This window comes from Hyaena hyaena, unplaced genomic scaffold (assembly GCF_003009895.1).
Source record: "Hyaena hyaena isolate Hyena2069 unplaced genomic scaffold, ASM300989v1 scaffold_151, whole genome shotgun sequence".
In the NCBI taxonomy this organism is placed as follows: Eukaryota; Metazoa; Chordata; class Mammalia; order Carnivora; family Hyaenidae; genus Hyaena; species Hyaena hyaena.
The window spans coordinates 1,082,126-1,094,494 of NW_024080783.1; the positions used below are offsets into that span (position 1 = coordinate 1,082,126).

Consider the following 12,369-nt stretch of genomic DNA (forward strand, 5'->3'; position numbering starts at 1 on the left):
TATCTCAGGAGTCATTTTATGAAATCTAATAAAATTTGGTACTCATTCTTTTTTTATTTATTTTATTTTTATTTTTGAGAGAGAGATAAGGACAGCATGAGCAGCGGAGGGTCAGAGAGAGAGGGAGACACAGAATCTGAAGCAGGCTCCAGGCTCTGAGCTAGCTGTCAGCACAGAGCCCAATGCAGGGCTCGAATCCACAAACTGTGACATCATGACCTAAGCTGAAGTCGGACGCTTAACTGACTGAGCCACCCAGGCGCCCCTCGGTACTCATTCTTAATGGAAAAGAAAACTGAGCTTATGATGAAAAGCCTCTATGTGAAGTAGCCAATTTTGGACTTTGAGTGAGAAACATTAAAAGTGTTCTTAGTTAAAATAAGCAAGAAAAAGAGAATGCCTGCTATCATTTTTGTGATTGATCTTGTTTTAGTCCTGACCAGAATTGTTTAACATTCCCCAAATAAAACAATGAAAAAGGTTGTCCAGACTAATAAGAGGTGTAAATATTGAAGGGAAAGAAATAAAAATCCTTAATTATAGATGATACAATTTATATTTAGAAAATCCTAAGGAATCACACAAAAAACTTAATATGCATATAGATTCAACAAAGTAGTTAGATATGAGATGAATATGCAAAAATAAATAGCAGTGTTAATATATGAGCTATAGCAAGTTAAAATGTCTTCAATGTATGTTCTGTATATATATATATATATACACTTGCCATAATTTTTCTTAAACATAATAGCATTAAATCATATAATCCCTACAGGGGAGCAATTATGAGACATCCCCAAAAACTTGCAAATAAAGAAAATAAGATAATCCTAAGGGAGTTAAACTATAAGATTAGTTACCAAATGGGTTGGAACCAGAAACAGGTGAGGTATCCTTAAAGAAACGGTTTTCCAGGCCTAAAATTTCAGTATAATCTGATCGAAGGGAATCAGAGGTCCCCAGGATCACCCTGAGGCTCAGCAGTTCCCAAGGACTAATAAATCTCAGCCTATAGTCACACTCAGTACTGAGATTTATCACAGTAAAAGGATACAGAGCAAGATCTCAAAAGAAAACAGCACATGCATTAAGAAAAACAGGCACAAACTTCTAAGACCCCTCTCCAGTGATGTCACCCTGGATGCCCTCAATTTCTCTAGCAACAAGTGAGACAATGTCTACCACGAAAGCCCACTAGGGACTCGGTGCCCAGGGTTTTTATTGGGGACTCACTGTGTAAACCCCCTCACACATATCAAAAATGCCATTCTCCTAGAAGGAAAGCGGGTGCTCAGCATAAACATCATGTTTACACAGTCTAGACAAATGGAGCTGGTCTTCTCAGTTCTGCTAATGGTGGGAACCCTCCCCAAATCTAAGTCCCCAGAAGCCAGCCTGTGACCAACTTTGTAAGCACCCTTTCAAAGGATTGCAGTGAGGCTTTAACAAAACAAAACAAAAAAAGAAAGGCTGAGTCTTTGCACATAGTATTTAAAGAAAAAAAGAAGAAAAAGGTTGGTCAACAGGAGAAGCAAAGAGAAAGGAGACCTTGGGACACAAATAACAGCCATGTGCATAACACGATCCAAGATCAAGAGCATCATGGCCAACGACCCAGCAGGCCATGTCTGCAGTGTGGTTAAATGTCTCCAGCTTCCTTATCTGAAGAATGCTCCTTAATATCATTCATCTTACTCCCTCTGTTTTGATTTCAGGAAATTGCTAATTTATTTGTGTAATTTTTTATATTGATAGTATATTCACAAAGTCCCAAAATCAAAAATTTCAATAAGACTTTATTATGATATCTCTTTAGTCCTCCCACTCCCAGTTCACTCAGTTACCTTCTCTCTCTATGGGTAATTACTATTATCTGTTTCTTGTTTATCCTTCTAGGAGTTTTTTAAAAATGTGTATATAAGCCAAAACAAATACAGTCTTTAGTCCTCTTGACCATGTAAATAGTACTAACGTACTATACACAAAGTCTCTATAGCTTACTTTGTTTTCACTTAATAAGAAATGTTGGAGATCTTTTCATATCCCTTCATAAAGAACTTCTTTGTTCTTTTTTTTATAACTGCATAGTATTCCATTGTATGGTTATGCCATAATTTATTTTACCAAACCCTTGTTGCTGGTTGTTTGGTTGTTTCTAGTACTTTACTATTGCTAACAGTACTGCAAGGAGTAACTAGGACTTAAAGTTATTATAGGTTTGAGAATGTATTAGTAGCATAAGTGTTTAGTTGTGGAATTGCTGTGTTAACGGAATATACATTTGAATTTAATAGATACTGCCAATTTGTCTTCTAAGGAGATTGTACCAGTTTATACTCCTACCATCTACGTATGAGTATTTGTTTTCCTGTATTCTTGCCAGTAGAGTATATTCTCAAACATTGGGAAATTTTGCTAAACTGGTAGGTTAAAAATGATATTGTAGTATAGTTTTGATTTTATTTCTCTTATTAGCAGCAAGGTTGAGCTTCTTTTCATGTTTTTAAGCCAGTTGTATTCCTTTTTCTGTGAATTCTCTGTGATCTTCCACCCATTTTTCTATTGGATCAGTGGTCTTTTACTTAAGGATTCGGAGAAGCTCTTTCTGTATTAAGGAGATTAATCTTTGTAATGTGCCTTGCAGATATTTTCCCCATTTCATCATTTTGCTTTTGATTTAGTTTATGCTGTATTTTACTATGCACAAGCCTTTGGTTTTGTAACTGGGTTTATTAATCTTGTTTTAAGTTTATTTATTTTTTAGTAATCTGTATACCTAACGGGCTCAAATTCATATCCCCAAGATCAAGTGTCACATGCTCTTCCAACTGAGCCAGCCAGGTGCCCCTAGGTTTATTAATCTTAATCATAGTAGTTAGGAACATCTTCTAAATTATAAAAACCTCACCATTTTAAGAAAGCTCATTATGCCTAGTGGTTATACATGGATGGCAGTCTCTTCAGCTATTACTGATGTTTCCTGCATCTATGAGTAAAAGGGCCCTATCTGTACACTTACGATGTGCTTCGAAAAACTACTGAGTCTTTAATGAAACTTTTAAATTCTCTTATGTTACAGAATTTCACAAACTTATTTGGACAGCCGCTAGTCTGCTTGCTTTCTCCTACAGCGTATCCAAAGGCTTTACAAGGTACGTTGTCATTACCTGTCCTATCAGTAGGTTGCAGAGAACTACTGTGTATATTTTGAATAATACTGATCTCTGTCTTCCCAACCTATAGTGATCACATGTGGCTTTATAGTATTTAATGTGGCAGCTGTCAGTCTGAAATACACCTAGCAGTCTTGCCCACAACTAGACTTCTTTAATGTGCTACCATTCGTTCTTGAGATAAATCTAAAAGAAATGATAAATCGCCCCTGAGAAAAATGTGGTTTTTTGGTCCCTTACTGTTGGGGAATTCATGATTTGTGAATATTAAAATTCATTTTACAGGTGTTCTGTTCTGTTCTGGTGTGCCTGTCATCATTCATATAGTATGATTTCCTGTATCTCTGGCTACCTAATTTAGGCATCTTTTAAGACCGTAAGATTTTTGGTCTAGAAAACCTCTCGGCCTCTGCCTAAGAGTTAGGAGAACCAAACTGGCACAAACTTAAGGGTTTCTTTTATTCACATTTTTACCTCGTTATATTTTTTAAATAAAAGAACCTCTTTTCAGCATGCCAGGGAGACAGTGTGTCAGTGTTTTGGCAGTTTCTCAGGTGGCTGAGAAATGAAAGACTTTGTCTTTTATAATTTATCCTTGATAAACAACACGTAAAATCTAATTCTAACTCCCAGTCAATAAGCTAGGTGAAAACTAAAAAAACCTAATACTGTTTTAGCAGTACTTGTCACTGTTTCACTATCTCCCTGACTGTGAATAGTGCTGATGTCTCTCTGTGGGAGATGGCATTTTACTGCTACTTCCCAGCCAGAAGTCCTGTCTGCTGACATAGTTTGACACAGGAAGTGATTGATGGTCAGCATTTGAAAGCCTGAGAGAAGCTGGAGACTTTTCACCGTTGTTTTAAGGTAAGTTTTGCTATTTAACAGGGAAAAACATGTAGAAATATTAAGCTCATGTATCCAAAAGCCAAATTACTAAGGGATAGAACTTACCTTCAAACAACGGTAAAATTCTCCTGCTTTGAGGACTTTGTTAACGTGTTTGCTGTCATTTCTGGAGAAATGTAACCTCTTCCAGTTATTTAAGAGTGCTTTTTCCTATTATTTTTGTCTTATCAAGATGCAGCTCTATTTAAAATTGCATGATCTAATGTGTTAATACCAAGATTATTTAGTCCAAAAGGCTTTATTGCGTCGAGGGTAAGAACACCAGACTCTGGAGGCGAACTGAATTTAAATCCCGACTCAACCACTTACTTGCCTTGTGACCTTGGGAAGTTACTTAGCCGTTCTGTGCCTCAGTCTCTTTCCTATCCAATGGAGATAATAATAGTACATCCTTGTTAAAGAATTCTGGGTATATAGGAAGTGTTCAGTATGTACTATCATTTTTTTTAACTATCATTATTCTTAATGCTTTTTATTATGCTTAATTGTAGTCTATGTGCTTAACAGTTTTTAGCTTAGTTTCATATCTTTGTGCTAGAAAGCTTAGACTTTCAGTCTCTCAAATTTGGCCTATCTGGGCACAAAACTAGCAGATACCTAAGTATTTGGAAGGTCTAATTAGATTACTGCCCCTCTTGTGTCTAACATGTATAGTTCTGGGGTGCCTGGGTGGCTCAGTCGGTTAAGCATCTGACTTCAGCTCAGTTTCATGATCTCATGGTTCGCGAGTTCGAACCCCGCATCGTGCTCTTTGCTGACAGTTCAGAGCCTGGAGCCTGCTTCAGATTCTGTGTCTCCCTCTCTCTCTGCCGGCCCTCGCTCATGCTCTATCTCTCAAAAATAAACCTTAAAAAATTTTTTTAATAATAAAGTGTACAGTTCTCCCTTTAGCCATGAGTTACATGATTTATTCAATAAATCTTTACTCAGCACTTATATACAAGGTGCCCTGCTGGGCACTGGGGATAACACACATGTAGAGGAACTCCTAACTGGCCCTTGCAGGTGAAGAAAGTGGATAAAAAGATGTTAAAGTGGAGTTGATGGATATATTGATTTATATGGGGCTGGTTTTAGCAGAACAATAATGGCATGTGAGCCCCGACATAAGAGCTCTGTGATGGTAGCTTATGGAACTTTTTTTTTTTTTTTAAGATTTTGCTTTTAAGTAATCTCTACACGCAACGTGGGGCTCGAACTTCTAGCCTTGAGATCAAGAGTCACATGCTCTACCGACTGAGCCAGCCAGGCACCCCAGGTTGTGGAACATTTAGAGAAATTAAAGTACTTCCTGCTAGCAGAATGGTAGGGTGTAGGATTGTGTGACTGAATCATGAAAAACCTTTTAGGACTTGTGAAGAGATTTAAATGGAGGACAGTGGGATACCGTCAAAAGATTGTGAAGAGCAGAGCAGCCTGGAAGAGCATTCAGTTAATCTTGTGGAGAATGAATTGGAGAGGAACATTGATGGAAATAGGGAGATGGTGGTGGCTGGAGCTAGGACACCACTTTGAAAGAGACTAAGCCCAGAGAGCCGACAGGGTTTGTTGATGGACTGGATAGGAGGGAATAACGGGGGAGGCATGGATGGACTTCCAGGTTTCTGGCTGAGCTGCTGGTAGAAATGATGGTATTGGATGAAAAGCAAATTTGTCGAGGACATAAGGGGGAAGAATTTGCTTTCAATTTCTGACATGCCAGGTTGGAGGTTACCTATGAGAGTTGGGTTGAATATTGTAGTCTTGAGCAACTTTGTTTAATAGAAAGATAATGCAATTCACTTGTAATTTTAAGTTTTCTAGTAGCCACATTTCAAAAAAAGTAGAAAGAAATGGGTGAAATTAACAATAATATGTCTTTCTGTACTGAGGCTTTGAAATCCCACATATATTTTATACTTCACGGTGCATCTCAGTTTGGACACATTTTAAATGTCCAGTAGCTACAGCAAGACAATGCATATCTAGACCTAAGGAGCTCAGTCTAGGCTGCAGATAAGAGAATTGGGAATTAGTAGGCATATAAGTGATAACATAGTAGGTATATGGGAGTAGGTAGGATCGGCAATGTGTAGGGTGAAAGATAGAAAATACTGATATTTAAGGGGTAAGCAGAGAAAGAGCAACTAATTAAGGGGAATGAAAAAGATCTCCAATTCTAGTACTCAGAATTCTATCATGAACTGCCCATATACTTGCCATATTTGGATGAAATTTATTAGTTGGAATGAAAAAGGCAAATGAATGTGTTCCTTTCCCATTTCTCTTAAGTTTATACTAGGCTCTATTGTAAGTTTGTTTGGCAGAAAGTAGGGCACCTGGGATGTTTTTGTAGTTCCGTGCAGAATCTACTTTGTTGAATTATGATTTAATGATATAAATTTAATTTAATACATTGTCACTATATTAAATTATTCCTCAAAATGCATCTCTTATTTTTTTTTTTTGCAAAACTGTTGTCTCTATATATAACATGTTTGTTATTACAGATCAATCTCAACGAGGTAGCCTCTTCACTCTCTTTTTGAACAATCCTCTAATGGCCTTCCTATTTGTCTCTGGATTGTCAAGCATGCGCAGAAGCCTATGGGAAAAGTGTCAAGAATATCTTCGAAAAATCAACCGCGATATTGCCCAGCTACTGACCCATTCACGTTCAATAGGTACCCTACTAATCTAACTGCACACTTAACATACTATAATGTTTTTTAAGTTGTTGAAATTGTTTGAATTTTTAAAGGTATTTGTTGAAGGCAGGAAAGTTGAGAAGGTTTTCCTGAACTTTCTTCCCCTGGAAATGTGTTTTCCTTTTAAACCTCTTTTTACTGTCATCTTTCTCCTCTTTGCAGATCAGGCATTTCTCCAGTTTTTTGGAGATGAGTTTCTTCGCTTGCTTCTCACAAGATTTATCTTTTGTTCAGCCACCATGAGGATGCACAAGATTTTTCGGGTAGGCAAAGAATATTATTAAAGACCAATTTTACCATTTTAGGTATTTAAGAATCATGTATTATATTTTATTAAATGTATTACATTAAATAAGATTTGAATAGATCCAAAATCATATTTACAAATTAATATGTAACATATAATGATGACCAATATAAGATACATCTGAATACTCAACATCCAGATTAAGAAATAGAACATTTTCATTACCTTTTAGGCCCTTCCCAGATCCTCTCTCTCTCTCTCTCAAATGAAATTAAAATCCTGAATTTTATACTTCTCATTCACCTTTCTTTATGATTTTGCTACATGTGCCTGTATTCCTGCATAACATACAGATGGATGCACATTGTATGTATTCTTCTACAGCTGGCTCTTTTTTCACCTACTGTTTTATTTGTGAGATTGAGCCAAGTTGATGACAACTGTAGCTTTCATTCATTTGTTTTCACTGCCCTATAGGATTCCATTGTTTGACTGTTTCTCATCCATTCTACTGATGATGAACATTTAGGTTATTTCCAGGTTTTTTATTGTTATAAACAATGCCATTGTGACATCTTCTATCAGTTACCTGGTACACACATGTACTTTCTGTGGGGAATTACTACAGTAGGCTGTGAGGTCAGATGATGTAAGCATCTTCAACTTTCCTAGGTAATGCCAGACGGTTTTGCAGAGTGGTTGTATCAGTTACACTCAGCAACAGGGTGTAAGGCTTACTGTTGCTCTGGTCCTCTCCAGCTCTTGTTGCAGTCTTCCTTCATCATCGTGTGTATCTGATGGATATAAAATCTTTACTTTTTATTTCTGAGATTGCTTTGAGATTGAGCAACTTTCATGTATTGTTCTGTGTTCTTGTTTGTAAAAGAGTGTGTTCAAATCTTTGGTCCATTTTGCTCTTAAGTTTTTTTTCTTTCCTGCAAATTCATGGAAATACATAACACTGTTCATTAAGTTTTCAAAAAGTTTAACCATTATACTTTTCATTTCTATAAGTAACATTTGGTTCTTTTTCAGATATGCCTAAACATTTTTAAGTGTCTTGTAACTTTTAGTTTTAAAATATGTTGATGTTTTTTTCCATTTTATTGTGGTGATTTTAAACATGAAAAAATTGAATGGTGAATATTCATTTATATACACTAGCTAGATTCTACAGCTAAGCATTTTGGTATATTTCCTTTGGAATATTTGTCCACTTACTGGTTTCTCTTTCCATTCATCAGTTTATCTCATTTTTTGATGTGGTTTGAAATAAATGATCGACATCAATAGCCTTTAACCCTCAACACATCATCATGCATATATATATATTCTTTTTTTAAGTTTTAAAGGTTTTTTTTATTTACTTTGAGAGAGAGCAAACAGGGGAGAGGCAGAGAGACAGAGAGAGAGAGAATCCCAAGCAGGTTCCACACTGTCAGCGAAGAATCAAATGTGGGGCTCAAACTCATGAACCGTGAGATCATGATCTGAGCCAAAAATCAAGAGTCAGAGAGTCAGACGGTTAATTGACCGAGCCACCCAGGTGCCAGTCTCTTTTTCTCTCTCTCTCTCTCTCTGTATATATATATATATACACACACACACACGCACATATATTTTTTTTTAATGTTTATTCACTTGGGGGGAGAGAGGAAGAGAGAAATGCAAGTGGGGGAAGAGCAGAGAGAGAGGTGGGGGTGGGGCGACACAGAATTCAAAGCAGATTCCAGGCTCCAAGCTGTCAGCACAGAGCCTGACGAGGGGCTTGAACCCACAAACCATGACACCATGACCTGAGCTGAATGAAGTTGGACACTTAACTGACTGACCCACCCAGGTGCCCCTATTCTTTTTTTAATGTAAAGTTTGTATACATTGAAGTGCACAAAACTTGTACCGTGAGGTGCATTTCGACAAATTCATATACCTATGAATAACTCAAACCAATCAAGTTATACAACATAGCACCATTCCAGAGAATTCTCCCCACGCCCTTTTCCAATCAGTCCAGTACCCATTACCCCAGAGGCAAGCTATTTTTACTATTTTCACTCTAGCTTAGTTTTACCTATTCACAAAGTTGAAATATACAGTATGGACTCTTTTGTGTGAACCTTCTTTGACCAAGCATGTTGTTCTTGAGATTAATCTGTGTTTCATGCATAAGTAGCTCATTCCTCTTTATTACTGAGTTATGATAGTCCGTGGTCTGAATATACCACAGTTTATTTAGGCCTTCTCCTTTTGATGAACATCTGGGCAGTTTTAAAGTTTTGACTACTATAAATAACGTGGCTGTGAACATTCTTGTATGAGTCTGCTCAGACATATGTTTTGAATTTTCTTGGTCAGAGGGTATGTATGTGTTTCCTTTTGTAAGAAACTGCCGGACTTCTTCGTTTGTACCATTTTATATTTCCAGCAACAGTATATATAAAAGTTTCTTTATATCCTTGCCAGCATTTGGTGTTTCCAGTCTTAAATCTCAACCATTTTTGTGGATTTATAGTGTTTTCTCATTGTACTTTCAATTTGCATTTCACTAAATAATGTGATATTAGACATCTTTTCATGTACTTATCAGCTATATTTTTTTGCATTCAGTGGCTTGCCTTTTTCTTAACAGTGGCTTTTGAAGACTAACCAATTTTTTGCCTATGTGTGGCTTGTGTTTTGTCCAAGAAATGCTTGCCTATTTCCAGTCACAAAGGTTTTTTCCAAGTTTTCTTCTAGTTTTATAGCTTTATTGTTTACATTTGGGTTTATGATATATTTTGAGTTACTTTGGTTTACAGTGTGAGGTGAGGGTTAATGGTTTTTTCTTTCATTTGCATATGAAACTATTTTAGTATAGTTTGTTGAAAAGATTATCCTCTTCTCATTGAATTACTGTTGTAACGTTTCTGAAAATCTGTCAACCGTGTTTGTATAGAGATATTTCTGGACTCTAAATTCTGTTCCATTGACCTATAGTATTTTTCTGCAATACCCTACTGCCTTGATTATTCTAGGTTTATAGTAAGTCTTAAAATCCTGTAGCGTGAGTCCCCCTAGAATTTAAGCATTTCAGTTGTCCTAGTTCCTTTGCATATCTATGTGAAATTTAGCATCAATGTCACATTTGGAATGGATTGTATTTAATCTATATAACCGATCTGGGGTGAATTGTATTTTCATAATATTGAGTTTTCCAATCAGTGACTGTAGTATATTTCCCCATTTATTTAAGTCTTTAGTTTCTCCCAGCAGTTTTGTGGTTCTTGTCTTCCGGCTCTTATATGCATTTTAATACATTTATTCCAGAGTATTTCAAGTTTAGTGACGCATTATAAATGAATTGTATTTCTATTTCATTTTCTTTTTTCTTAAATTTTCTTTTAATGTTTATTTATTATTGAGAAACAGAGAGAGACAGAGCATGAGCAGGGGAGGGGCAAAGAGAAGGGGAGACACAGAATCTGAAGCAGGCTCCCATCTCCAGGCTGTCAGCCCAGAGCCCGACACGGGGCTCAAACTCAAGAACCATGAGATCATGACCCGAACCAAAATCGGACGCTTAACCAACTGAGCCACCCAGGCGCCCCTTTATTTTTCATTTTCTAATTGTTTTTTTCTAATAGGTAGAAATACTGCTGGTTTTAAAGTTGACCTGGTTTCCTTGCAGTCTTGCTAAATTGAAATATTAGTTCTGTTAGCTTTTTTATACTTTCTTTAAGATTTCATATCTACATGATCCTGTTACTGTCAAGTAAAAACAATTAAAAAAATTTTTTAATGTTTATTTTGAGAGATAGAGTATGAGCCAGGGAGGGGCAAAGAGAGAGGGAAACCACAATCTGAAGCAAGCTCCAGGCTCTGAGCTGTCAGCACAGAGCCTGATGCAGGGCTCGAATTCACGAACCACTAGATCACGACCTGAGCCAAAGTTGGATGCTTAACCAACTTAGCCAACCAGACACCCCAAGAAAAAATAGTTTTACTTCTTCCTTTCTAGTCTGTATACCTTTTATTATGATGGGATTTTGTTTGTTTTGTTTTTGTGTTTGCCCTTTATATCAGGGTTAGGTCTTCTGGTAAAATGTTAAATAGAAGTAGTGAGAATGGATATCCTCACCTTGTTCGTGATTTTTGGGAAAAAATATTTAGTTTTTTACCATAAATTCTTTTTTTTTTAATCTTCTCTTTTTATTTATTTTTTTAAGAAAAAATCATTTGTCCCACTTTATTTTTTTTTATAGTGTAGCTCAATCTTTTATTTTTTTGTCTTTTTTTTAATTTCACAAATAGTTTATTGTCAAATTGGTTTCCATATAACACCCAGTGCTCATCCCCACAAGTGCCCTCCTCCATGCCCATCTCCCCCCTCCCCCCTCCCCCCCACATCCATCAGTCCTCAGTTTTTGTCAGCATTCAAGAGTCTCTCATGGTTTAAAACGGGAGGTATCACCATCCCAGACTTCAGCCTCTACTACAAAGCTGTCATCNCGCACACACACACACACACACACACACACAGATGTGAGCAGGGGAGGGACAGAGAGGGGGGAGACACAGGCTCTGAAACAGGCTCCAGAGTCTGAGCTTTCAGCACAGACCCAACACAGGGCTTGAACTCACAGACCGCAAAATCATGCCCTGAGCCGAAGTCGGATGCTTAACTGACTCAGGCACCCAGGTGCCCCTATTTAATTATTTTTGAGAGAGAGAGTGAGACAGAATCCCAAGTAGACTCCGTGCTGTCAGCACAGTCTGATGTGGGGCTTGAACTCACGAACCATGAGATTACAACCTGAGCCAAAATCAAGAGTCGGATTCTCAACCAAATGAGCCACCCAGGCTCCCCTGTTTTTCTTATTAGTTAATTTTAGGGAGTCTAAAACTGTACGTGGATTTCTTTTTTTTTTTTTTCCAAGATTTTATTTTTTAAGTAATATCTACACTCAGTGTGGAGCTGGAACTTTCAACCCCAAGGTCAAGAGTTGCATGCTCTACTAACTGAGCCAAACAGGCACCCTGTAAAGTTATACGTGGATTTTTAATTGTTCTGGTGTTGACACTTCTAACCCCCACATTGTTCAAGAGTCAACTGTACTTGCATTTTATTTATCTGTCAATTTTTTTAAAACAACCAAAGTAATTTTGGCATTTATTTATTTATTTTTAATATTTATTTATTTTTGGGAGAGCGCAGGCGGGGGAGGGGCACAGAGAGGGGGACAGAGGATCTGAAGTGAGCTCTGAACTGACAGTGTGACAGCTGTGAGCCCAGTATGGGGGTCAAGCTCACAAACCATGAGATCATAAGCTGAGCTGAAGTCGGGCACTCAACCGACTGAGCCACCCAAGT

At 37.2% G+C, this 12,369-nt stretch overlaps 1 protein-coding gene across 1 annotated transcript in view; it reads left to right on the top strand.

Annotated features, from left to right (window-relative positions):
- SCAI (suppressor of cancer cell invasion) overlaps nt 1-12,369 on the top strand; it is a 141,990-nt gene that overhangs the window by 123,294 nt on the left and 6,327 nt on the right. The window contains exons 15-17 of the mRNA XM_039238985.1: nt 3,083-3,155; nt 6,575-6,748; nt 6,935-7,035. Coding sequence (XP_039094916.1) covers nt 3,083-3,155; nt 6,575-6,748; nt 6,935-7,035 — 348 coding nt within the window. The remainder of the gene's footprint in view (nt 1-3,082; nt 3,156-6,574; nt 6,749-6,934; nt 7,036-12,369) is intronic.